This window comes from Drosophila santomea, chromosome 2L (assembly GCF_016746245.2).
Source record: "Drosophila santomea strain STO CAGO 1482 chromosome 2L, Prin_Dsan_1.1, whole genome shotgun sequence".
Taxonomy (NCBI): Eukaryota; Metazoa; Arthropoda; class Insecta; order Diptera; family Drosophilidae; genus Drosophila; species Drosophila santomea.
This window is the reverse complement of record NC_053016.2, coordinates 25,480,850-25,508,281: the sequence shown is the minus strand read 5'-3', so window position 1 is coordinate 25,508,281 and position 27,432 is coordinate 25,480,850. Positions and strand designations below refer to the sequence as shown.

The 27,432-nt window shown below is 39.7% G+C and overlaps 1 protein-coding gene across 1 annotated transcript in view; it reads left to right on the top strand.

Annotated features, from left to right (window-relative positions):
- The window catches only part of LOC120458931 (membrane-associated transporter protein-like), a 76,704-nt gene that overhangs the window by 33,795 nt on the left and 15,477 nt on the right, over nucleotides 1–27,432 (top strand). Inside the window, exon 3 of the mRNA XM_039646786.2 lies at nucleotides 9,186–9,448. Coding sequence (XP_039502720.1) covers nucleotides 9,186–9,448 — 263 coding nt within the window. The remainder of the gene's footprint in view (nucleotides 1–9,185; nucleotides 9,449–27,432) is intronic.

The following is a 27,432-nucleotide window of genomic DNA, read 5'->3' as shown; positions in this document are numbered from 1 at the left end:
TTGTAGACGAATCCAAATCTAGCAACGAACTAAAACCCTTTACATCTACTAAAAAATCGAAAATTTGCTTACAGCAGCCAGAGATGGAGTGAAGGCACAAGTTAAAATATCCTGACACTAAACAATTACTATTTAAAAATTTGTGTTGCTGAAATAACTCAGTTTCAAACTTCTTTAAGGTATAGGTCCAGGCCCGGCGACAGGGAATACGGGGCCCGGGGGGCAGTGTAAACTTTCCGTATTATGGAAAAAAATATGAAGGTTCGGACTATTGATTAAGCAATCGAAATGGGTATTCTGTAGCTTAGTGGAACGCAATTCTCGGAGCTCTGCTTCTGATGCTGAATCCTGAGCGGATCTTGAGGGGACAAAAGGTCCAATAATGAAAAGACCTGCCGCACTTGTGGCTGTACTACAGGCTACATACAGCGCAGCTCTCTGCATGATGGAGTTAGTGTATACGACCACTTTACTGTACGTAGCTCCTTGACTTTTATGAATAGTAATTGCTTCTGCAGGAACCACTGGAAACTGCTTTCGGTCAATTGTAGTTGCCTGATTAGAATTAATTTGAAAACTTTTTATAATTTTCGAAATTGGCGTTCATGAAGCCTCCTCACAATGTCTGCGCTTGGAACGCGCATTTACTCCTATGCTTTCATCTAAATATTGTATCCAAAGAAGATCTGGAGTGTTGGACGTACTGAAGCCTATCTCTCTAAGGACACCAGTGGCTCCGTTTACGAGACCATCTGATGTATCTACATTGACCGTAATCAATATGTATTTGGCAGTGGTTTTTAAAGTGAGCGAGGTACACAATCCTTGTGTCTCAGATGTTTTTAGGGACCTTGCTTGTTCCAGACATCTGTTCCTCTGCTCTAAGCTTATTTGAGCGGACTTAACTGAGTCTAAAGCTTCCGAGAGAAATTGAGCAGTGGGTATCGAGTTAAGCTTCTCCCTATTGAACCGATCTGTGTCCTGATTACTTGTAAAAAGGTGAATTGAGTCATTTGGAATTTGACTTTCATCGGAAATTCTAGATCTTAGCAAGCTAACATCATCAGACGTCATTTGGCCGGATGCCATGTTATTAAGTGCATTTGCAAACGGTTGGTCATCTCGCTGTCGCATTATCTCTGCGAGTTCAAAAAACCTAAAAGGACTCCACAGATATGATCCAAATATAGCACTGTATGGATCATGCGACGGGGCCTGAAAAATCCAGCGATCACATACGGGCCGCAATTGTCTAAGATCGCCGAACACGATAACCGAAATGAGTTTCAACATTAGAAAATATTTGCTTTAGGCGAGAGTCGAAATGAGAAAACATTGTTGCACCGACCATAGAAATTTCGTCTATTATAACCATTTTAAGATCAATAAATCTTGAACGAAGGGTATTCAACAAATCAGGGCTTAAACTTCTAAATGCGGACCCAGCCTGATTTACAGGGAGAGAGAAAATGGAATGAAGAGTGCATCCTCCGATTCCGAAAGCAGCTTTGCCTGTGGGAGCACACAGTAAAATTTTTACCGAAGTTGGGTTGCATCCTACTCTACCCTTATACTCCTTGGATAGGGACTGAAATAAGGTTGATATTAATCTACTTTTGCCGACACCTGCTCCGCCACCTACGAACTCATAAAAGGTTCGATTTGTCCTTGCATTATGCAAGACATGAGTAAGGAAAGTTTTTTGCTCCAAATTTAGAGATCTAACTAAATTGGCTAGGTTTAAAGGGGATATAAGTGGCGGAAGCTTTATTACCCGGATATTGCTATCCGGATCAACATCTAACAAATTGTTGTTCAAGTTTAAAACATTAATTTGAGAAGATATTTCAGGAATAGCTAATGTCCTAAACTCCTCATTAGGTTCTACCTCCTCTTCGTCATGTTCTTCTCTATTATCTGCTTCCATGGCCCTTCGGCTTCTGTATTCTGATCAGAATTACGCGCCTCCGAGTTTTCATCCTCCTGCTGGATGGCTAGTTGTCCCTCTACAAAGGCTACGTCAGCTTGAGATGCTATGAATGGAACAGTATCGGATGTGAAGTCAGCGATCCACTGCTCGTTAACTGACACATTGTGCTTTCTATAAAGTTCAGTATTAACTAAATACCTAATAACGTCAGCAATTTTGGCAGGCCGTATGGTTTCTGCCATGAAATCATGTCCGTATTCCATTCTTCGTTTGAGGTGGAGCTGAATTACCTCTGCTTCATTGAAAGCTCGTGGAAGAGACGTTGCGATACTGCTTACTGGAATAGGGACATTAACAACTGCTCCTTTGATAGCGCTTTGACGCTCATGACCTATTGACTTAATAATCATAAATGGAAGGCGAGGTGAAATCAGTCGTTCTTCCAAGGGAGTTAAGCCCCTCAAAGAGTTATGAATTTCTGGGAAATCTGTCATTTGAAATGGCCCCTTTGGGTTTTCGGCCGGCTTTAATATTGCTGTGACAAGTTTTGCAAAACTTGAAAAGATTACCAGCGAAAGCAAGATATCTTGCATTTTGATATAGCTCTTCCCTGAACTCGCAATGTACTTCCAAATAAGACCTAGAAAGCTTACTTATTTGCTTGGGGAACCACAATCCTTTGCAACAAAAGCAAATCTGATCTGGACCAAGCTTAACATTCATATTGAATGCAGCTATGTGAGCTTCTATTTTAATAGGTCTGATTCTAATAGTCCTGTTTTCCTGAGCTATATCAAGTCTAATCTCCTGACTTCGAAGTGCATTCCGAAGATTTTCTGATTCCCTATTAGCACTAAGGCTTCTATACTGACTAACTCTTTGACTTATATTCCTAATTGCATCGATCGTTGCTTGTCGAGCAGCTAATCGTGCGCTTCGTTGAGCAAGTGTATTTCTTGCCTGCTCGACTGCCCTACGATCCCTACCGTCCCTAGCCCTAGCTCTGTTAGCCCTATCACGCTCTCCTTCTAATAAGCGTTCCTGTGTATCTCTTGCCAGTGCTCGACGCAGGGTATTTGCTTCTTGCTCACCCGCGCGATACACGGTATCCAAGCGCCTTCTTCTACGGTTGGCAGTGTTTTGTTTCTGCTCAATAACCCTAATCTCGCTATTTTGTCGCCTTTCAGAACGACGTCGAGAATCGGCTGCTTGCTCAATTGCGCGAAAAGCGGGATTAAAACGTCTAATAGAAAGGCGCCGAGTATTCGCTGCTTGCTTAGCTGCGCGAAGAGCAGGATCCAAGCGCCTTTCCCTATGGTCAGCAGTATTTTGAACCTGCTCCACAGCTCGATTCTCGCTATTTTGACGCCTTGCAGAACGACGTCGAGTATCGGCTGCTTGCTCAACTACGCGAAGAGCAGGATCCAAGCGCATTTCCCTATGGTCAGCAGTATTTTGAACCTGTTCCACAGCTCGATTCTCGCTATTTTGACGCCTTGCAGAACAACGTCGAGTATCGGCTGCTTGCTCAACTACGCGAAGAGCAGGATCCAAGCGCCTTTCCCTATGGTCAGCAGTATTTTGGACGGCGCCGAGTATCGGCTGCTTGCTCAACTGCGCGAATCGCAGGAACTAGTCGCCTTTGAGAACGAAACTGAGTGTCAGCCGCTGCTCGATCGCACGAACAGGACGATTCAAGCGTCTCAACCTTCGCGACACTGTATTGACGCCCTGCTCTGCATCCCTGACTAAGGAATCTTCCCTCCGCCTACGCTGAGATAATGTATTGCAGTCGGTCTATTAAGACGAGGCATTTCTAAATATGATGAACTACTACTATTTAAAAGATATTATTTATTGATCTCAAAGTAATACTTAATGGAAATTATAATATGAATAAGTAATAAGTCAAAAAATATTAATCAATATTAATAAATAAATCATTAGTATTAGAAGGTCTTTACAAAAAAATTCGCTTCTAAAACTATTAAAATTATATGCAAATATGTACATATATTAATGAAAACATAAAAATTATTTTTTTTAATAAGTATAGTTCTTATATTTATATTAATGAGAAAATTTATAGAATAGATTAAGATTAAATGTGAAAAAAAGAAATAATAGGATAATTAAGAAAAAGTCTTTAAAAAGACTTAAGACTTAAATTATAATTATTTGCATAAAGTATAATTACATAGTATAGTAGTATCAATAGTATTATAAGTGCAAGTCTTTAAAAAGACTTAAACTTTTAGCACTATTAATTTTATATACGCTAAATACGTATATGGATAAAAACATTAGAGTAAGTCTGTAAAAACGATTATATTATATTATAATGGGATAATGTATAGAAAATATTAAGATTATACGTGAAAAAAATAATAATAAGTTAAGAATATTCTTTAAAAAGACAAGACTTAAATTATTATTATTTTAATGGATAAAAATATTATAATGGGAAAATGTATAGAAAATATTAGATTAAACGTGAAAAAATAATAATAAGTTAAGAATAGTCTTTAAAAAGACTTAAGACTTAAATTATTATTATTTTTATATAGTATAATTATAAAGTATATATAGTATCAATAGTATTATAAGTGCAAGTCTTAAAAAAGACTTAAACTTTTAGTACTATTAAGTTTATATACGCGGAGTACGTATATGGATAAAAATATAAGAGTAAGCCTTTAAAAAGGCTCAGTTCTTATATTAATATATGTAAAAAAGCGTGGGCGATATTAGGATAAAGAAAAATCAACTACAAATTTGATACTTAGCAATGAGCGCAGCGACGAGACAGCAGCGGGCCAAACGGCAGCGACGTCAATCGAAGCATCAACAGCACTCACGACCGCGTTGTAATTTAAAAATTTAATTTTACGTTAATTTATGCAACTTTTTATTAAAAAATTTAATCTTTACGTTAAACAATGAGGTTAACACTTATTGGTTGGCAAGAAAACGTTAGGTAGTTGAAAAATCAAGTAAAAATCGTACTCGGCTCTAAAAATATGTTGTAATACCAAAATGTAGTCTTCGACTGACTCCCTTCATCTTTCTTTTCTTTTACTATTTACTTTTTCAAAAAAAGCGCGGGAAAGCACCGTAAGCTGAGAGCCAGTTGTTCCATTTAGATTTAACATTTTCGAAGAGTAATGCTCTTATTACATTCTATTCAACACTAGATCAATATCTATTGAAGAGTACGTGAGAAAAGCCAAATAACCATAACAAATGATTAAAGGCTTAATGATTGTAGCGTCTGCCACCTCATAATAAAAACAAACTTCAAGGTTCTAGAATTTTACGTTTATCTTACCAGAAGAGAAAGTGTTTAAACATAAATTGTACTATAGTCAGGGAAGATAAATAAAAGTCAGAAAGAAAAAATGGCACATATTGGTAATATTGTTTGTTCAAAAACCGAGTTTCTCTCTTTATATATCAGCTACTTAGATATATCAGCTACTCAGATAAAGCATTGCTTCGATCAAAATTATATATGTAATAAGATAATATTGAAACATATTGATATTGGGCTTATTTCGTGGGGGCAGAACAATACTATTTCAAAAGGTGTATTTAATAATACGAATATTTTATTTGTGCACAATTATAACGCTTGAAGCATTTTTGCAGTTTTAAATATTGTTAGCCAAAAAGGCGCTGCACCCATCTATTACGTCATCGGCTAGCTGTCTCTGACGTCATAGTACATGATACTCCTTGAAATCCTACATTCTTGAAGATTTGTGGGCGTTAGAGTGGGCGTGGCAAAAAGTTTTTTGGCAAATCGATAAAAATTTACAAGACCAATACAAAAATTAAAAAATATCCTAACATTTTTCAAAAGTATGGGCGTGGCCGTTTTGGGCGGTTTGTGGGTGTGGGCGTGGCAACATGAATCAACAAACTTGCGCTGCGTCTATGTCTCTGGAGTCTGTATGCTTAATCTCAATCTTCTAGCTTTTGTAGTTCCTGAGATCTCGACGTTCATACGGACAGACAGACGGACGGACATGGCGAAATCGCATCGGCTATTGATCCTGATCAAGAATATATATACTTTACATGGTCGGAAACGCTTCCTTCTGCCTGTTACATACTTTTCAACGAATCTAGTATACCCTTTTACTCTACGAGTAACGGCTATAATAAAGGATGGTTACAGACTACCGCAAGTTGAATAAAGTAACTATTGCAATACATATCCCATACCTAAAATCAATGAGGTACTCTCGCAACTCGGAAACAATAAACTGTTTTTCGTACTCGATCCCAAAAGCGGTTTCCACCAAATACCGTTGAGAACGTGGGATATCGAGAAGACAGCCTTTTCTGTCAATAATGGCAAATTCGAGTTTTCACGACTCCCATTTGGGCTCAATAATGCTCCATCTCTTTTTTAACGTGCTCTGGACGATGTTCTCAGAGACCATATAGGAGAGATTTGTTATAAATATATTGGCGATATTGTGGTTTTTAGCAAAGATGAGAAAACAAGTGCGAGTTTTTCAAATCCCGGGTGGAATTCCTCAGATTTATAATCTCTGATAAAGGGATTGAAGCCAATCCAGCTAAAGTCACAGCAATTGCCGAATTTCCAAAAACTTTGAAGGAATTCAGATCTTTTCTTGGGTTATTACAGGCGGTTCATAAGGGACTACCCTAGACTTGCTAAGCCCCTGACTTCTCTTTTAAGAGGAGAAAACGAAAAAGTGCTTTGATCTCTTAGGAAGTCATACTTAGCTATCCTGACTTTGAAAAAGCATTTCAATCCAACTCTCGCTGGATGATAAGCTCATATCCTTATTGTCCAGGATATTGACAAGAGCGGAGGAAAACTATGCAGCCAACAAGAAAGAAATGCTGGCCATAGTATGGGGATTGAAGACTCTTAGGAACTATCTTTATTGACCCATTCCTTGAGTAATTGGAATGGTAATGCAAGAATGAAAAGATGGAAGTCGACTTTGGAAGAATATATAACATATAAACACGTTTCTGACCATATAAAGTATATATATTCGTGATCAGGATTAATAGCCGAGTCGATTTGGCCATGTCCGTCTGTCCGTCCGTCTGTCCGTCTGTCCGACCGTCTGTCCGTCCGCCTGTCTGTCCGTATGAACGTCGAGATCTCAGGAACTACAAAAGCTAGAACGTTGAGATTAAGCATACAGCCTCCAGGGACATAGACGCAGCGCAAGCTTGTCGAATCATGCTGCCACGCCCACTCTAACGCCCACAAACCGCCCACAAACCGCCCAAAACTGCCACGCCCACACTTTTGAAAAATGTTTTTATATTTTTTCATTTTTATATTAGTCTTGTAAATTTCTATCGATTTGCCAAAAAACTTTTTGCCACGCCCATTCTAACGCCCACAAACCGCCAAAAACTGTCAGTGTTGAAGACCTCCTTCGCACTTTCACTAACTGAGTAACGAATATCAGATAGTCGGATAACTCGACTATAGCGTTCTCTTTTGTTCATTTTTGTATTTGTCTTGTAAATTTCTATCGACTTGCCAAAAAACTTTTTGCCACGCCCACTCTAAAGCCCACAAACCGCCAAAAACTGTCAGTGTTGAAGACTCTTCTTCGCACTTTCACTAACTGAGTAACGGGTATCAGATAGTCGGATAACTCGACTATAGCGTTCTCTTTTGTTCATTTTTGTATTTGTCTTGTAAATTTCTATCGACTTGCCAAAAAACTTTTTGCCACGCCCACTCTAAAGCCCACAAACCGCCAAAAACTGTCAGTGTTGAAGACTCTTCTTCGTACTTCCACTAACGTATCAATTAGTCGGGAAACTCGACTATAGCGTTCTCTCTTGTTTTAACTTATATATATATAACTTCGTTGCTACTCGCTTAGGAAATCACAGCTGCTTGGCTCCCACTCACTTGGGGCATCCCAGCGAACGGAAACCGAGCCTCTATGGTTATGTATAGGAGTGTCCAAAATGGAAGTTCTGCCCAAGGACTTAACCTCTATGCATATATTTTGGGGTAGCCAAAATGTTGAGCTAATATTAGCCTTTTTATGCAATAGGAAAGACGATTTTTATGGTAGCGAATTCAAGCGATTTAATTTATTTTTCTTCGAGAAATTTGGCAGCGATGCGCATGCCTGGGAAACGAAATCGAGTGAGTTTATATTATAGAAAGAACAGCAGAACGCAACAACAAAGGTGCAGGCGAGAGTACAAGGGAGTTGCTCACGCAACTGATCTGCATAGATAAAGCTTAGGTGCCGTGGTCTAATTGTTTTTCGCTACGTTGACAACAACTGGACATAAGGGGCTGCGAGACTCTACAAGTCCCTTAGCCCATTTGCTTGGAGAAGTGATACACGTATTTCGCTACGGGCGCTAATATGCTGAGTTAAAGTTATTTTATTAATTCTTTCTGCCTATCGAACTTTTCTTCAGGTTCAAAAGTAATTTGTATTGAGGAATGCGCGAAAACTGTGAAGCGAGTTTTTATTGTGGATAGAAAGATTGAAAGGACAGGGATATTTCAGATATATTATTATACTCTTTACTAATACAGTAAAAGTTTATAGGAAGGAGCGTTTCCAACCATATATTATATATACATTCTTGATTGCGATTGCTAGGTCATTATACCCGTTACTCGTAGAGTAAAAGGGTATACTAGATTCGTTGAAAAGTATGTAACAGGCAGAAGGAAGCGTTTTCGACCATATAAAGTATATATATTCTTGATCAGGATCAATAGCCGAGTCGATCTGGCCATGTCCGTCTGTCCGTCCGTCTGTCCGTCTGTAAGTCCGTCTGTCCGTCTATCTGTCCGTATGAACGTCGAGATCTCAGGAACTACATAAGCTAGAAAGTTGAGATTAAGCATACAGACTCCCAAGACATAGAAGCAGCGCAAGTTTGCCTAACGCCCACAAATTGCCAAAAACTGTCAGTGTTTAAGACTCTCCTTCGCATTTCCACCAGCTGAGTAACGGGTATCAGATAGTCGGGGAACTCGACTATAGCGTTCTCTCTTGTTTTTTATTTTATTTTTCTTTTTATCTTTACTTCAGATGAAGGTATCGGGTATATGAAGCTTTGACTTGTTTTTATATATGTATATGCTATAATATATGTATAATTATTTATAATATGTATAATTATTTATAATATGTATAATTATTTATAATATGTATAATTATTTAATTTTTGTTTTAAACAATTATTATCCACTTATTTTTTTTTTAACTTTTAGAACAAAGACAAGGTCCGAATTAGTCAGAGTTTCGGCAGCTGTTATGGGCATCGAGTTCTCTTATGCAGCCGAAACAGCGTTTGTTTCCCCAACACTTTTAAAAATCGGAGTTGAGCATCAGCATATGACACTGGTTTGGGCATTATCTCCGTTGGTTGGATTTTTTCTATGTCCCATTTTGGGATCTTTATCTGATCGCTGCAAACTGAATATTGGACGCCGACGACCATTCATTCTGCTTTTATCAATAGGAGTTATTTTTGGTAAGTGATATTTTATATTTAAAAAAAAAGACATTTCAACAAAAGGTCAACAAATAGTTGTTCTTATCAATCACATTCACAGACTTAGGACACAGAATAGGACTGAACCTAACATTAAAACAGGCATAGAAATAAAATTTTTTGGTATATAGTATCTACGGAACTCGATTTTGCTATCAAGAAAGGATTTTGGTGCTGTCAACATGCTCGCCCTGTTGAATGACTCGCTTTCAACATAATCATCTAGTGGCAGCTAAAAATCCTGACCACTCTACAAATGATGCCGGATTCCGTCCTCGAGGTACGTCGTCATCCTTTCGCGGAGTAAGAATGACTACTCGAGCCAGTGGCCAACGCATTGAAGGAAGATTCTCGTCCTTGACCAGCACCAAATCATCTATGCGAAGTGGTCGTCTTGTTGTGCGCCATTTGGAGCGCTGTTGTAACACCGACAAAGTTGGTTCATTGTCACTCCAATTTTGAGTAGGTCTTAAGAGCTCCCAGAAAAGAGGTCGTTGTCAAGTCCTGAACAAGCTCCAAATGCGCTGCCTTGGTGGTGAAACAAATGAAAACCAAGATGTAGCACTTTGGGGGCGGCCTATTGCGCACCATCGACTTTTAGTAGAAAGGACCACCATAGTGGACTCTAGTATGTGTAAAAGCCCGAGATTAAGTCAAACCTTCCATCGGAAGGTTGCTTATGATATGCTTAAAAAGCTGCGGCCTAGTCCTGAAGAATTTAATGGATTCGCGAACTACTCGTGAGACAATTTGTAATCCGCAAATAGGCCAGAACTGCATACATAATTTGCCAGCAGTGCTCGGGGATTGCGTGCAGCTGTCGTTCATGAAAACTCCGAATAATAGATAGAGTTATAGGACGGTGATAGGGCAAAATCATTGGGTGTCTAGCATCGTTTGAAAGTGCCGAATTTTCTAATAATAGATAGAGTTATAGGACGGTGATTGGGCAAAATCATTGGGTGTCTAGCATCGTATGAAAGTGCCGAATTTTCTAAATGGCCACTAACGCGTAAAGTGTCTCATCCAGAAAGGGCATTAGCGACCCAATGGAGCTTGAGTTTTTTACAGTTCCCTTTGACTGCAACTCCTTAATTTCGTCCCACATATGCTCACGCTGGACGAGCCGAATAAGAATTTTAGCTCCATGTAAAATATCGGAAACCCAAAGCCCATGATGGCGATTACGAGAAATAAATTTGGAGACGTATTTAAATATTCGTTGCATGACAGGGAATGATATAATAAACTTCCAATTGATAGTAGTATCCAGATATGGGGACTTACTTACTAGCACGGTCTTTCGGAGCTCAATTAGTGGTCGTTTAATAACACAAGAGGTCGGCTAGTATTTTGAAGCTTGTATAAGAAAGGGGGGACAATAAAACTAGATTAGATTGCATAGATTGTATCACTTGATTAGGAGTTGCCCCTGCTGAATATTAGTAGGGTTAAGATCGGTCTGTACATAATGCCATTCCATGCCGCTTGTTAGCTGCTGAACAAAGACCACCCGGACAAATACATACAATTTAGAAGGTTCGTCCCTGATCCAAGACAAGGCCACTCACGAATCATTCCAGCAGAGATATTTTCCATCGAAGTATCCAATCTGGCTTACGGAATTCATAAGTTGAGACAACAATTAAGCCCCCGAAAGCTCCAGCTTCGGTACCATCAATGTTTTTTTTGGGGGGTGCTCTAGACTTCGAGCACAGCAGATGACTAGTTGCCTCCTCGGACTTAGAAACAATGTGCACGCAAGCTTCATGCTGGCATCACAGAATTCATGAACCCTTTAGGTCTAGTGTTAATCTGGGAATGGATAAAAGGCTTTCATTCACAAAATTGATGCTGATGTCCATCCAAGTCGATTGCAACTCTAAAGAAAGTCCTTTGGGGTCAGCTTAGCTTAGCCTTCCACAATTGCTGCAAGAAATTCTTGCATTTCGCAACTGCAGGTCCGATAAGACGAAGATGATCGTACATATGAGAAATAGTCGATAGGATAGAACGTTTACTATGTTTTTAGTTTATAGCAGAGACAAGAACGAAAATAATAAATTATTTGTAGATGGGTCTTGGTTATGTCACTCCCATCATCAAACTGCAGAAACTGCTTCTTGTCCTCTTCAGCAACGCCTACTAGAACAGACGAATGACTAAAACACCATTTGCGGAGTTCAAAGTTTACGGAGGAAAAAAATTAATAAACAGAAATTTTAACCTCAGAAATTGAGTTGCCACCTAAAACTAAATCATCTACGTAGAAATCCTCTAGCATAGCAGCCGATCTAATGAGATAAATAGAGCATTCATCTAGAGCGAGCTGGTCCACAGCGTGGAGGGTATCTCCACAAGATGCATTGGTAATAATTATCTGTAGTCATCATACGGACACACCGATACATTTTACATATTTCTCGAGTGAGAGCCACTGCATATGATCGAAATTTCATTAACATGTCAAACAGCTTAGGTTGTATGATAGGTCATGCTACGAGCTCCTCATTAGGAGATTGGCCAGACGAATTGATAGCCGATATATCAAACACCACGCGAAGCTTAGTCGCTGTACTATCCTTCTTCAAAACACAATGCGGCAGAAAATTCCTGAATATGTGATTCCAGGGATATGTGATAATAGCTTAGATATTCATGAATAAAGGCCGAATATGGTTCGCTGAGGCGAGGCAGCCGCTCTAGTTTGCTCTCTAGAATTAAAAATCTACAGTGAGTTTGCGCGTAGGACTCGCCTAAATGTGTGGACTTGGATTTAAATGGTAAATGCACAGAGTATTTACCTGTAGATAATCGGGTGTTAGTGTCAATAAAATGCCTCTCGCAATTAAGCTCTTCCTTGTTTTTAACGCAGCTCTCGAACTCCCAGAACCGGTGAACAACCTTATCCAGACTATCATCACTTTGATTATCCAAGACACAATTGGCAGTCAACGTAGAAGTATTAAAATGGCGTTGTCCCCCACCAGAAACCACCTACCCAAGGCGAGTTTTTTGAAGAAGTGGCAGTACAGTCAAGACGATGCTGGGGTGATGGTCTGGTATAGTAGGGGTAATAAGTACGGAGGGCAACGTGGAAAAGCTTGATGTCTAAGATTGTAAGCAAATATCGACTTCAGTTGGCACATTTGCCCCGCCGAGACCGAAAACTAGACTGTTTGAACGTATTTTTTTGAGCTCCAACTGTTGCGCAAAACTAACGGGTGTTTTTTTTAGAGGTATAGAACTTTAAGTTGGCATTACTGTTCAAGATGGCGACCGATTTAACAGCTGTCAAGTGATTTATTCTCAGTTTGGTTTGGCAATTCGTCATGCGTGCTTACAAAATCCAACTCGTGCAAGAATTGAAACCAAACGATCATCAAGCAAGGCGTAGATTCGTCGAATGGCCCAAACGAGATTGCTGTTGTTCCCGATTTTCATAAGCCTCCAAGATCTTGTGATTAACACCGCTAGACTACTTTTGTGGGCTATGTAAAGTCATTGGTCTATGCGGATAAGCCACAAACGCTAAACCATTTGAAGACAACATTCGCCGTGTTATTGCGATATACGGCCAAATATTGGAAAAAGTCATGCAAATTGGACGTCAGATTGGACTACATCGAGCCAGCCGTGCGTCATATGCCAGAAATCATATTTAAAATGTAATGCACAAGATTATCTTTCATGTCAATAAAATTCATGTCAATCGAATAATCCATCGTTGTTTTATTGCAATTTAAAGTTCTATACCTCTAAAAAAAACACCCTATATAAGGCTCCAGATCCAGCCGGGAGCCGGAATCAAGCAATGCCCCGCAGGGTTTGAACGCCACCAAACGCCTCCTTACGAGCACTACAGCTGTGGTCAGCAGAACAACGTCGAAAGTGGGACCCTGTTGAATTGAACGGGATGGTAAGCAGCATTGATGAATGCGCAAGGCGTGTTGTTAGAACTAATTCTACTACTTGTTCCCACCTGAGATATTGAGGTTTCGTCATTCATACGGACGGACAGACAGACAGATAGACGGACGGACATGGCCAGATCGACTCGGTCATATCTTGATCCTGAGAATACTTTATATGGTCGGAAACGTTTCCTTCTACATTTTACATAATTTTCAACGAATCTAGTATTCCCTATTACTCTACGAGTAACGGGTATATAAAGAAGGATGGCACCAACAGAGTATCGATTTTCGTGAGCTACATGCAAATTCAATTTCTGATAAATACCCACCACCATTGATTTCAGATCAGATAGATCGATTGCAAGCGGAAATTATTTTTCTACTTTGATATGGCTAGCTGGTTTCATCAGATACCTCAGATAATTCAAAAGGACGGCATTTGTGACTACAGCGAGTTAGTATGAATTTCTGGCAATGCCATTTGGCCTAAGAAACGCTTCTTCTATTTTTCAACGAGCCATAACGCGAGCTTTGCTGAACTTAGCCTATTCCTATGCAGTAGTCTGTCTATATAGACGATGTAGATGTATATAATGAAATGTTTGTTTTATTGAGTCGAACTAATATTCCGTCAGTTGACTAAGGCCAACGCTAAGAATAAAGAAACTTGGAGAAATAGTGTTTTTAGTTATTATTTTTTTCTTGTCTTCTAAGATTTATATATAAGAAGGTTACTGGATTTAATGTAAAATTTTTGAAAGGACAAGAAAAATAATAATATTAATAATTACAATTATTATTGTTATATGAAATGTTGTGTTATTTTCAAAAATTAATTTTAAAACGTCATTAGTTTTTACCATTTTAATCTTAGTTACATTTATCGAAAAATATAATGGATTTAAATGAAATTCTGGACTTTAAGAATTTTCGCTTAAAATAACATTTCCAATCTTATATGTATATCCCCATTTAATTCTTGACAATTTTGAGAGATGGTAGTTTCAATTAGATTCCATGTACATAAGTACTATATTTGGTTCAAGGACTGGATAATTTTCCTTGAGGGAGTTGGTATAAATTTACAAATTGGATTCTTACGCTTAATTCTATTTGTTCATTATTCATTGTTATCTTCTTTTTGTCTTGACAATAAATTTTATTCTCATCTTATATATCTTACATATTAGATATGATTGTTGATCTGAATAATCTAACTGATACCCATTTAGATCAGGATAGGGATCTATTTTAATGGTGTTAATGGTTTTTTGGTTAATAGGGATATGTCATCAAGTGTGCCAAAAAGAAATTTAAAAGCTTAATGAATAGTTAAACCATTTCTTTCAGTAGTTTATAGTATAAGTATTTCATTCTGGGCGAGTCTGTGATTTGGTTCCAAAAAGAATTAGAAATGACATTAATTTCCGTTAGATTATTTCTTAGACAGTGATGTTCATATTCTTCTGATATTTGAATTGGATTGCTTGAAAGGAGTAAGTAGCCAAGGTCGGAATCTGGGTTCGTTGTTTGAATTTGTTGACTGTGGCGCGTGGTGAATAATGGAAACAGCATCATTATACACAAGGTTCCTGTGGAAGTTTAACGGTATTAGTTAACTTTTGTTTCTTAAATTGTGGTTTGTAGTATTTGGTTTCCCTATTTCGATTAGTGATTTTCTTCTTTATCGATGTTTTCGAAATTTTTATTTTTTTTTAATGGGTTTTCTAATTTTTCCTTTTGGATTGGACCCTTTCTGTATTTAATGTCAATATTAAATTCCTGTCGGTTTTCTTTTATTTTATCTATCTTTTTTTTTTTATTCATTTGAGTGTCTAATATTGGATGAATAGCGTATTTGAGCAGGTGTTTGTCCAGTCGTGTCACGTTCAATCTTATGGTTGTATGTGTAAAAGATTGCTTCTATCTTGCTTAATTTTACTTCTTCGCCATCAGATGAATTGATTATACGTATTTGTTCATTTATTGTTTTATGTTGTCTTTCGGCGACTGCTACACCGTTCTTTTCCGTATTAAGTTGCAGTTATATTCCTTCTGCTTCAAGTCATCACTTTAAAGTGTTAGTGTGTTAAATTTTAAGTCTTTAATATGATTATGAGCCAAAATAGTAAATGATTGTATTGGTAGACTAATCAGTATTTTAATGGAATCTTTAATTGCTTGAAGATAAATAAGAAATTCTGGTTGGTTACCTTTCAGGTGTAATATCGAAATCAAGATTTGACGTCGTATTTCCCCCTCTACGCTCCCAGATTTCTTTTATAAGGGGTCTCAGGACACTCTTCATAGGAAGTCCCAAAGATCGTGTTACGTGTCCGGCCAAGTTCGTTTCGATGGCCTGAAGTAGCAAGGTCTGTTGTCGCACATCGTTAGTTTGGTAGAGTGAAATAACGTAGTTCACTCTACTTATGAAGGTGTAGAGGGTTTCTGGATCACCATTAAATAGCATTATATGTTTTAGCTGTGTTTATTTGTGTTGTATTTAAAAGAAATAGTTTATACAATTTTATTTAATTAATATATACCACTTCCCCTTTTTGTGTTGGACAACCAAATTGGAATTATAACCAAAGTTGAAAGGTGTTCGCGTCTTTGCGTTGGAAAATTTTGACGGGAACTGGATTATAAAGTTAAATTTATTTTCTACTCGAGGTTCTTTTTTTCGGATACTGTTTGTATCCTACCGAATGCGCCAGTGAAATGTTTATGTTTTATTGAGTCGAACTAATGTCCCGTCAGTTGGCTAAGGACAACGATAAGAATAACAAGAGAGAACGCAATAGTCGAATTCCACTACTATCTGATACCCGTACTCAGCTAGTAAAAGTGCGAGAGAGAAATTTCAACACTTACAGTTTTTGGAGGTCTGTGGGCGTGGCAAAAAGATTTTTGGCAAATCGAGATAAATTTACAATACTAACAAAAATGTGATAAAATATCAAAACATTTTTAAAAGTGTGGGCGTGGTATTTTTGGGCGGTTTGTGAGCGTTAGTTTTCCGTGGCCAAACTTGCACTGCGTCTATGTCACTGGAGTCTGCATGCTGAGTCTCAAATTTCTTGCTTTTATAGTTTCTGAGATCTCGACGTTCATACGGACGGACAGACAGATGGACGGACGGACAGAGGGACATTACCAGATCCACTGTGCTATTGATCCCCTTTTGTGCTCCCCTTTTGTTTATATTATTTCGGGAGTGAGAACGCGAGATCCCGCTTGGCATATTGATTGTATAAAATAAATAAATTGCTTAGGGAGAGCGGCATCGCTTTCTCCGGTTGTGGATTGTTTACCTTGCGTGCACATTTTTATATCTTCGGACAGTACTAGAAATGTGAATATGTCACTATATACATATATGTACACGCTTGAAAGCGATCACGCAAAGCTAAATAATCGTAATAAAACAAGAGAAAACGCTATCTGATACCCGTTACTCAGCTAGTGGAAATGCGAAGGAGAGTCTTCAACACTGACAGTTTTTGGCGGTTTGTGGGCGTTAGAGTGGGCGTGGCAAAAAGGTTTTTGGCAAATCAATAGAAATTTACAAGACCAATACAAAAATGAAAAAATATCAAAAAAATTTTCAAAAGTGTGGACGTGGCAGTTTTGGGCGGTTTGTGGGCGTTAGAATCGACAAACTTGCGCTGCGTCTATGTCCCTGGAGTCTGTGTGCTTAATCTCAACTTTCTAGCTTTTGTAGTTCCTGAGATCTCAGCGTTCATACTGACGGACAGACAGACGGACGGACATGGCCAGATCGACTCGGCTATTGATCCTGATCAAGAATATATATACTTTATATGGTCTGAAACGCTTCCTTCTGCCTGTTACATACTTTTCAACGAATTTAGTATACCCTTTTACTCTACGAGTAACGGGTATAAATATACATATCGGCAATTGGTTGACATGCCATAAAGCGAGTTATTTGACATTGTTACTATTTTTTTAATTAAACATCAATCAATTTTAATTATCGATTCCCAAAAAAATTTATGTACCTTTTTAAAAATATAATAAATTCCTTTAACTACGAACCTGCATTGGATTTTTCCATTATTCACGTACATCCGCGCAGCTTCTGAAACTCCATCGCCTGCTCCACTGTACATATAGGCAGTTAGTTAATGGTCTCTTTAAAAAAACATATACTAAATATAAAGAATACATATATATAGTGTATATATGTATATGTATATATACTAACATCTGTTATTTAGGCGTATTAGGGACCGTGTCTTGGGGAGGGGCATTCAATGTTCAGGCACCAGGTTGCCAGCGTGAGCTCGTCGCTTTTGGGTCGTGGGATCTTGGCAAGCCCCTCACCTCGCCGACAAAACGAGAATAAATGTTAGAAGTGCCTGTAAAAGTTCGTTCTTTAACTTTATTGATTAATAAATTGTTGGCTAGTGCCATGTGTAATACCAAAATTAAAGGCTGGCATTCAAAGATTATGAGAAGTTGAATTGTTTTTAGCGGGGAGTATCGAATTTATCACTGGACAACGGTGCGCACGTCAACAAAAATTGTTGGCTATTCATGACAACAAACGTCGCTCTGGGGGCTCTTGTCTTTGCATATCAAAAACAAGGCGGATACTCGCCGCTGAAAAGTTAGTTTTATTTAAACAATATGGAACGTTGAACCTTTTTTTTTTTATGGAATGTATTGCTTGGAAGAGGCTAACAATAAAATATTATTTTTTTATACCGGACGCTATTCGGTTATCATTATTACAGAAATATACATATATTTATAATTTAATTTCTTATCGTTTAAAAATAAAATGATATATATCCATATATAAAAATATATAGGGAAATTTCAAATTTACCCCACTTTAATCCGGAGCGATGAGATCTCGACGCGTTGTATCCTGGGTGTTGCTATATACTGTGGGAATTATACATACATATTCATTCGTGCACCAATAATTTGTAAGTCGAACACTAACAGAATATACACAAACAAAAAAATAATATACACTATACAAGTAAAGGTCGTCTATCTTAATATATATATGTACGTTAGTATGTATGTTTTCGGCGGCTCGCTTCGGCCTCTACCCGATTCTCAGATTACTTGAATTGGGCACTTGTTTGTGAAAGACACTGCTGTTACTTTGTCTTTGCTGATATCAACAAATAATGAACCGGTTCACTTATTCTTTGTTTTGCCAGCTTTTATGTTATGTTCAGTAGTAGGCAAGTGTGTTTTTATTGACGGATTGTTTTGCCCGATACACTGCTCATATCTGTTGAGTGGACTCCGTTTCCCGCGCTACGTACTATTGCTGTTGCGGAATACTGGATGCAATCCGTTCCAGGGTGTGGTGGTGATCCCAACGCCGCTGCACTGATAGCTTGTAGATCCTTACTAGTTTCAATAGTGCCAGCAACACTAAGATCACGGCGATGAACACAAGAGTATGTTGTATGTTGTACCCCTAGTATCTCATCTTTGTGGTCGATGACTTCCACGGTGTTGATCACGTTGGCGGTGTTGTCGGATGCCTTGGACTCCTTGCCGCCTATCTTGAGACTTCTTTTCTATCCTTTTGGTTTTTCTTCAAGAGTATTCCTTATGCTGGTCCTTAATCCTTTCAGTCTAAGTCCTAGTATCCTGGGGGTTGGTGCAGGATTGAGTCCTCGCTCCTCTCGGCACTTTTCGTTTGACCGAAGTTCTTGGCGTTTAAGACAGTCTTCACTTGAGTATGAACCCCCCGAGGATAGACTTCCCGAGAATAGAATAACGAGGATGAAATCTCGAGAATAGAATCTCGAGTATTGAGCCCCGACTACCGACTTTTGAGTATTGACCACTTTCTCGGTGGGCGGAGGTCTTTTTATAACTTAGAGCTTAGAGCTTTTTCTGTCCGGAGTACATCGGTCTTCTATGCCAAGTGTTCCCACCTAGGAGTCATATTTCTAGATTTCCCCTATTTTAGAAGTCAATACCCATGCCCGTTACTGGGGTGGGATTTCTCTGTGACCATTGCGGCCGCTGAATTGGTCATCGGATGCTCGGTTATTGTCGACTTGCATTTTCTTTGTCGCGTTTCGTCTGACTCAAAGAGATAATAGTAGTACCAAAGACATTATAATAACAAAATGCGTAACGACCATACATTGGTTTTGCACTATGCAGCCACTTTTTTTGTGACGACCAAAATTGCTCTCTTTTCGCTCGCCTAAAATAGAGAGCGTAATAATCTCAAAACATAAAAACTCTAACGCCCACAAACCGCCCAAAACTACCACGCCCACACTTTTGAAAAATGTTTTGATATTTTTTCACTTTTGTATTAGTTTTGTAAATTTCTATCGATTTGCCAAAAACCTTTTTGCCACGTCCACTCTAACGCCCACAAGCCGCCAAAAACTGTCAGTGTTGAAGACTCTCCTCCGCACTTCCACTAGCTGAGTAAGTGGTATCAGATAGTCGGGGAACTCGACTATAGCGTTCTCTCTTGTTATACCCGTTACTCGTAGAGTAGATTCGTTGAAAAGTATGTAACAGGCAGAAGGAAGCGTTTCCGACCATATAAAGTATATATATTCATGATCTGGATCAATTGCCGAGTCGATCTGGCCATGTCCGACTGTTCGACCGTCTGTCCGTCCGTCTGTCCGTTTATCCGTCTGTCTGTCCATCTTTCTGTCGGTCCGTATGAACGCTGAGATCTCAGGAACTACAAAAGCTAGAAGGTTGAGATTAGGCACACAGACTCCAGAGACATAGACGCAGCCCAAAACTGCCACGCCCACACTGTTGAAAAATGTTTTGATATTTTTTCATTTTGGTCTTGTAAATTTCGATCTATTTGCAGGGCATTTCCCTTAGCCAGCCTACCACCAGGGGCTTTCTTGCGCTTTAGAGATTCCTCTAATAGCTTGAGGCTATTAAAAAGTGAATCTAGCGCGGAAAGAAGATCATCAGCTCGACAAAACTATCTGTTGCCACGCCAAAACGATCGGCTGTTTTGGTCCTTTCAAGCCACCTTTAGTTTGGCGCATAAAGAGTTTCATTTCATTCGCAACACCTAGGCAAGTATCACAACAGTATTTTAGATTTGGGCCTTTTTCTAGGTCATCACTTGTTCGGCCGTTGAAGCCAACGCACTTAGTGTGCACCAATCTATCACATAGCCAACAGGTAATTTTTAACTGCTCAGGCTTTATTACATGACGGCAAATGTACAGCAAGAGCGCTGTCTGCTATTTAAGATTTTGGAAGAGCCAGAGAGCGAGAGCGCGGGTACACCGTGCAGTTAAGTGCAAAAACAACACCAAACAGCACAACGGACAACGCACAAAAGAGAGAATAAGCAAAACGCAAAGACGGAAAGAGAACTGATTGAATTAATTTATTAAAATAAAGCACAAATCACAAAAGATTCACTCGCGAAGCGAACGGAACTTTAACTTGTACTGATTACGAAATGAAATTATTTAAGAATTTATTTAAATCCACGGCTGGATTGGGCAAAACAAATATAAATTCGGAGCGCAGAAAAAAAACACGACCATTCGCTTTGAAGCTAGAAGTCATATTAAACAAGAGAGAACGCTATAGTCGAGTTCCCCGACTATCTGATACCCGTTACTCAGCTAGTGTAAGTGCGAAGGACAGTTTTTGGCGGTTTGTGGGCGTTAGAGTGGTCGTGGCCAAAAGTTTTTTGGCAAATAGATAGAAATTTACAAGACTAATACAAAAATGAAAAAATATCAAAACATTTTTCAAAAGTGTGGGCGTGGCAGCTTTGGGCGGTTTGTGGGCGTTAGAGTGGGCGTGGAAAAAAGTTTTTTTACGGACAGACGGACAGACAGACGGACGGACAGACGGACATGGCCATATCGACTCGGCTACTGATCCTGATCAAGAATATATATACTTTATATGGTCGGAAACGCTTCCTTCTGCCTGTTACATACTTTTCAACGAATCTAGTATACCCTTTTACTCTATGAGTAACGGGTATAATTACTCTACGAGTAACGGGTATAAAAACTATTATGTATTATTATGTAAGTTAACAAATTACTTCGTTGGTAGTTTGATATCTTCATTACCCGCTCTCCCGTTAGGGCGAGAGTTTAAATTGATTTATCGAGACTGTTAAACCCCGGAGTACAAAATTAGAATAACTTAAAGAGCTACCCGTTTCCCAGCTTGAGGCCTCTGCCTCGCTGCAGCGCGGTCTCCAAAGCGTCAGGTCAGCACTGCGCGTACAAGCCACCGGATATGGTGGCCTGCAATTCGACAGTTTCTCTCCGTGGGAACCGCCTGGGCTAACTTCTCCCCTTTTAAGTGGTCGCCGTCCCCGTGACCTGCTAGCTCCACATCAGTGCCAGCTCCCGGTTTTGTTCGGCTCCTGACCTTCAGGTGATGGTATCCGAGCCAGACGGTAGATCACAGTAGGAAGGCGATGAGTACGGCGAGTGAGTTGCTGAGGAGGGAGCCTGAAGTGAGTTCTTCTCTGAGGGACCCTATGTGGTGGACGTTCCTCAAACTTAACTCGTGGAGAAATGGGAGACTCAGCCGGTTCTGGTGGGCCGTGTTGTTGACCATGGCCGAGACAGCGGGTTTCTTTTTCGAGTACACCAGATGGTTGATGAACCAGGTTCCGTTGAGTGCCACTCTATAGGAATATGTTACCAGGTGGGTTCCTGATACCTTTTGCTCTCGTTCTTGACCGTCGGTTACGGTCATGGCGTCGTTTATGAGCAGGGTGCCGTGGTCAACTATGGTGATTGGATCCAAGTGACCCGGAAGCGTGGAGCAATAGCTCCGGAAATTATTTGCTGGGCGCAGGTGCCGTTTTGGAGCTCCCTGCAGAAGGTCGCACCGACTGTCGTCCTGCATTGGCCGATGTTGATGTTTCGTGTTGGGCATTCAGCTACCAGGCTTCCTCTTTCGAAGTCTAGGATCTTTTTATGGCGGTGAGCTGGGAAGACAGTTATCTTTTTACACCTAAGCTTAGGACTATGGAATTTAATAAGGAAATGTAAAATTTCGGAATTTTGGAAAACATTAATGCTAGATACTTCTAATAATTCTATTACGCTAATGTCAGTAGGCTGTCTGTCTTTCAATTCGCCAATATCGGAGTCGCCCAGTATCGCTGGACTTGCAACGTTAAGTTCAGCTAGGGTTAGGCCCATTAAAATATTCTCAAGATCTGTAATTACAATCCTATTTTTAGCTAAGATAATCTCTAAAAGGTGGGTTTCCCTGTCTGCCTCGAATTTTTGGATTTGATTTGTTGCAGCTGCATGTTCGTTGTTCGCTGTTCCTGATTGAATTTTACCTGCTCCCAATCGTTAAAGTCGGGGTACCGGCGATAACTTTTAGTGCAGTCCCGATTAAATTTATGCTCCTAGTATTTTTATGGTGAAATTTTAAGGTTGTGATCAACTTGCGAATATGTGTTAGGTCCGTCATTGTAACCGTTGTCCTGTGGTTGTCCGTAAATGTCCTCGTCATCGTTTCTGTCTGGTCAGCGTAGTCTTCATAAGTCGTCATGTTCGTCGAGTGCTGTAGGTTTCCGTAAGAATCCCAGATGACAATTCCGCCATCTTCTATTGGGATGCAGTCCGCGATCGTGTAGTCATTGAGTCTTATTGTCGCGTTCGTTCTAGCGGTCGTAAGTACGAGGACTAAAAGATAATTTCGTAGCCTAAGAAGAATATGGAAAAAAGTCAATAATCTCGCTGGAGTGTTTAGCGTAGATTGTCCTTATGGACCACCCTCCCCTTAATAAGAACCGTGGTCCCCAGGTCTGCTTCGATAGTTTGTTCAGAGCAAAGCGGCAAAAATTTGTTTCTCAAGCGTTTGTTTGACTTTAGGAAAACTTTATCGCCTACTTGGTAATTTTTATCTGTCCTCTCTTTATTGGATGTTTCCAAGCTCTTATGCTGTGCTTGTTGAATTTTCTCGCTGATTTTTTTCTCGAATTCTACAGGTGTTGAGTGTATTATTTCTATTGTTTTTTTGTCCGTTACCGAATGTATCGTTTTATTATACCTGGCAGTTGCTAATATAGGGTGTTTTTTTTAGAGGTATAGAACTTTAAATTGCAATAAAACAACGATGGATTATTCGATTGACATGAATTTTATTGACATGAAAGATAATCTTGTGGCATTACATTTTTAATATGATTTCTGGCATATGACCGCCACGGCTGGCTCGGATGTAGTCCAATCTGGACGTCCAATTTGCAATGACTTTTTCCAACATATTTGGCCGTATATCGGCAATAACACGGCGAATGTTGTCTTCCAAATGGTTTAGCGTTTGTGGCTTATCCGCATAGACCAATGACTTTACATAGCCCCACAAAAAGTAGTCTAGCGGTGTTAAATCACAAGATCTTGGAGGCTTATGAAAAATCGGGAACAACAGCAATCTCGTTTTGGGCCCATTCGACGAATCTACGCCTTGCTTGATGATCGTTTGGTTTCAATTCTTGCACGAGTTGGATTTTGTAAGCACGCATGACGAATTGCCAAACCAAACTGAGAATAAATCACTTGACAGCTGTTAAATCGGTCGCCATCTTGAACAGTAATGCCAACTTAAAGTTCTATACCTCTAAAAAAAACACCCGTTATAATTAGCTCTGTCGTGTCGTTTATCCCTTTTTCCATTTTCAGGCATCAGGCTATTTCCGCGAGTGTACCGTGAAACCGTTCTACTTGTCCGTTGAAATTACTATGTAAAGGTGGTGCGTTTGCAATAGAAATGTTAAAATTGTTGAGGAGGACTGATTTGATTGTTTCTGAATTTAGTGACCTTTCGTTGTCGCAATAGATGGTTCTTGTGTTTGGAAAAAAGTTGGCTATATTTAATATTGGTGACTTTATGTCCACGATTGCCTGTACAATGGCGAATTTTGAAAATTTGTCGACACACGTAAGGAAGAGGGTTCTGTTGAGAATATATCGATGTGGAGTATTTCTCCAGCATAAGAAGGAATTATCGTCTGTCCGATTTTATGTTTATTGGGGTGTCGACTATACTTGGCCCTAGAACAGATCTTGCAGTTAGATGCCGTTTCCGTTGTTAGGTGATGCATTTTTGGGAAGAAGTAGTCTCGCAAGATCTGCTTCACATTTTGGATTGGAAGTGTGCAATGTATTGCGTTGACGACTTCCGCATTCACCACATCTTTAATGGTGTTTATAGGGTTTTCCCGGTCGGATTTTGCCTCATTTTGTTTTTAAAGAGAATACCGTTACCCACTGAAGAATTTTTATCTTCTTCTATAATGATCTGATTCCTGAAACAATTAATTGGATTGTCTGTTGTGTCGATGGTATAAGTCTGCGATTCTTCGCTATGTATTGTGGCTGCGTCTGACTCGTATGTGTCTTTACAAACCCTTTTGCTTTTGCAAGATAATGCGTCTGACTCGTATGAGTCTTCTAATGCGTTTACGTTCTGACGAGATAACGCGTCTGCCACTAGGTTTTCTTTTCCTGGCGTGTAAATAGTTTCGCCCCATAGTCTTCGATAATCACATTCCAACGTTTTATCTTCGCATTAGGATTTTTGTCCGAGATGGCGAAAGTGAGTGGTCGGTGTAGACGCGCAATATATGTAATTACGAAGGTGGTTAAACGCATTTTTTTCGTTATCACGCAGCGTGCGCGATATCATTGTAATTGGGCGCTTGTCTTGGGATAATACGGCTCCAAGTCCGTACCCAGATGAATCCAGAAAACGTCTGAGATCAAAAAAAATTTTTGGCACGGGGAACTTTATGGCTTTCATCTTTTCAGGTGAGGTATGGAGACCCTTTTGCAACACGATGAATCCCAAGTATTTGACGCTTTTTTTGAAAAACTTCGACTTTTCTTGAGAAACCCTCATGCCTGCTTCAAGCAGTTTTTCAAGGACCCACTGTATGTCCTTGACATGGTCCTCTTTTGTTTTTGAGAAAATAATAATATCGTCGTCATATACGTAGTATATCTTCGAGATTCCTTCTCTTAAAACGTCATCTATAGCTCTCTGAAAAATACTTGGGGCGTTCTTAAGCCCGAATGGTAATCTGCAAAACTCATATTTGCCATTGTTTATCGAGAAAGCTGTTTTTTTCTCGGTCTTTCTCTGCTAACTCGATTTGGTGAAAGCCCGCTTTAAGGTCAAGCGTTGAGAAATATTTTGACTCTCCCATATTTGAATATAGTCGAAATCGAAGGAATCGGGTACCTATTATCCGCGGTTTTTGGTTCAACTTTCTAAAGTCGATAACCAACCTTTTCTTTTTTACCCCGTTTTGGTCAAATCCGTTTTCATCTACAAGCCAAGTCGGGTTGTTGTAGGGCGATCGGGATGGGCTTATTACGCCATTCGCTAGAAGTTGTTTAACCTCTGCGTTTACAAATTCCGTTACGCCCATGGGGTGCGGGTATGATTTAGAGTATACCGGCTCCCCCTCTGTTTTTATGGTTGCCATTGTATTTATGTTGTATGGTAGGGGTTCATCTGTGTCGGCGAAGGCTCTACAATTTTTTGCTATCATATCAAAAGCGGCATTTATTGCCGGTGGGACGTCTTTGTCCTCTATTTGGATGAAGTTAACGTTTTCGGTTTTGGAAAATTGGATTCTACCCCGTTCAACCCTCTCATGTGCCACCTGGTTATAATCTTCCTCTCCTGACCCCTGTTCTGACATATAGTTAATTCTTTGTTGAGTCCGTGTAGATTGGCCCCTTTGCCAAGTAGCAGGCTGCCTGGACCGAGATGAGTTATCGACCTCCATTGGTTCGGGTGGGGGTGGCTAGCTCTGGGTGTTTCCCAAATACGGACGAGACTCCTGTCTAAACGAGCTTGTTTGATGATCTCCTCCCCTTTGGGTTTTTATGAAATGGGGATTTTTCCTAATTGCCCCAGATCCTGTTCAATATAGTTATATGAATTTTGCTGTTTCCGCTGATTGATTCCGCTGATTGTACGGTTTATAATTTTTTTCCTCATTATGCCGGTCAAAGTTTGCCGCGAAAACACTTCTATCGTTACTGGATTCGGCTTCTTGAGCTAATGCCAATGCCGAATACAAGTCCTGTGGTTGTGCCGGAAAAACGACTATTCTCATTGATTTCTTTAGGCCAGATACAAACGCATGTAAAGCGTCAATTCTGTGTTGTTCATTGAGGACGGCTGCTGTGGCCGCGTCATGTGTCATAACTGTTTTATTTGTTAGAAGATTATTATCGCATGGAAATTGAACACAGTGTTAAATGAGGCTAGCACGGCGGCCGCTGGTCATCTAACTTTATTTTTCAGAATTCCGATAGCTTGGTATTGTCGGCTGCTGCCTTCGTATGGTTCAAATATTTTGTATGCCGCAGTTGCGGCCTGTCTCCAGGGGACGTAATTTTCTTGATTCCCGTCGAATTCCGGGACGGATTTTATCATGTCGAGAGGTTCGTTGGACTCGCTTCCTGGTCTAATTTGAATTTCGCGATATACGAGGGTCGTTTGATAAGTCCGTGACTTTTTGTATTTGCCGCGCACCTGCTCTAAATACAACACTGCTCCTGTCAGCAGTTATCGATTAACAGCTGACTGTAAAATTTTGAGAAAGCTGCGTTTTTTGGTTTGCGTTTTATAGGCATTGAAAGCAGACGATCTCGTGAATTTTAACGAAAATGGAAAAAAGTGAATTTCGTGTGCTAATTAAGCATTATTTTTTGCGTAAAAAATCCATCACCGAAACCAAGGAAAGACTTGATAAATATTATGGGGACTCTGCACCATCAATTTCAATGGTTAAGAAATGGTTTACTGAGTTCCGTTGTGGTCGTACCAGTACAAGTGATGCCGAACGTTCAGGTCGCCCAAAAGAGGTCGTCATGCCAGAAATCGTCGACAAAATCCATGGAATGATATTGGATGATCGGAGAATGAAAGTGCGTGAGGTAGCTGAGGCTGTAGGCATCTCAACTGAACGGGTACATCACATTTTACATGAATATCTGGACATGAAAAAGCTTTCCGCGCGATGGGTGC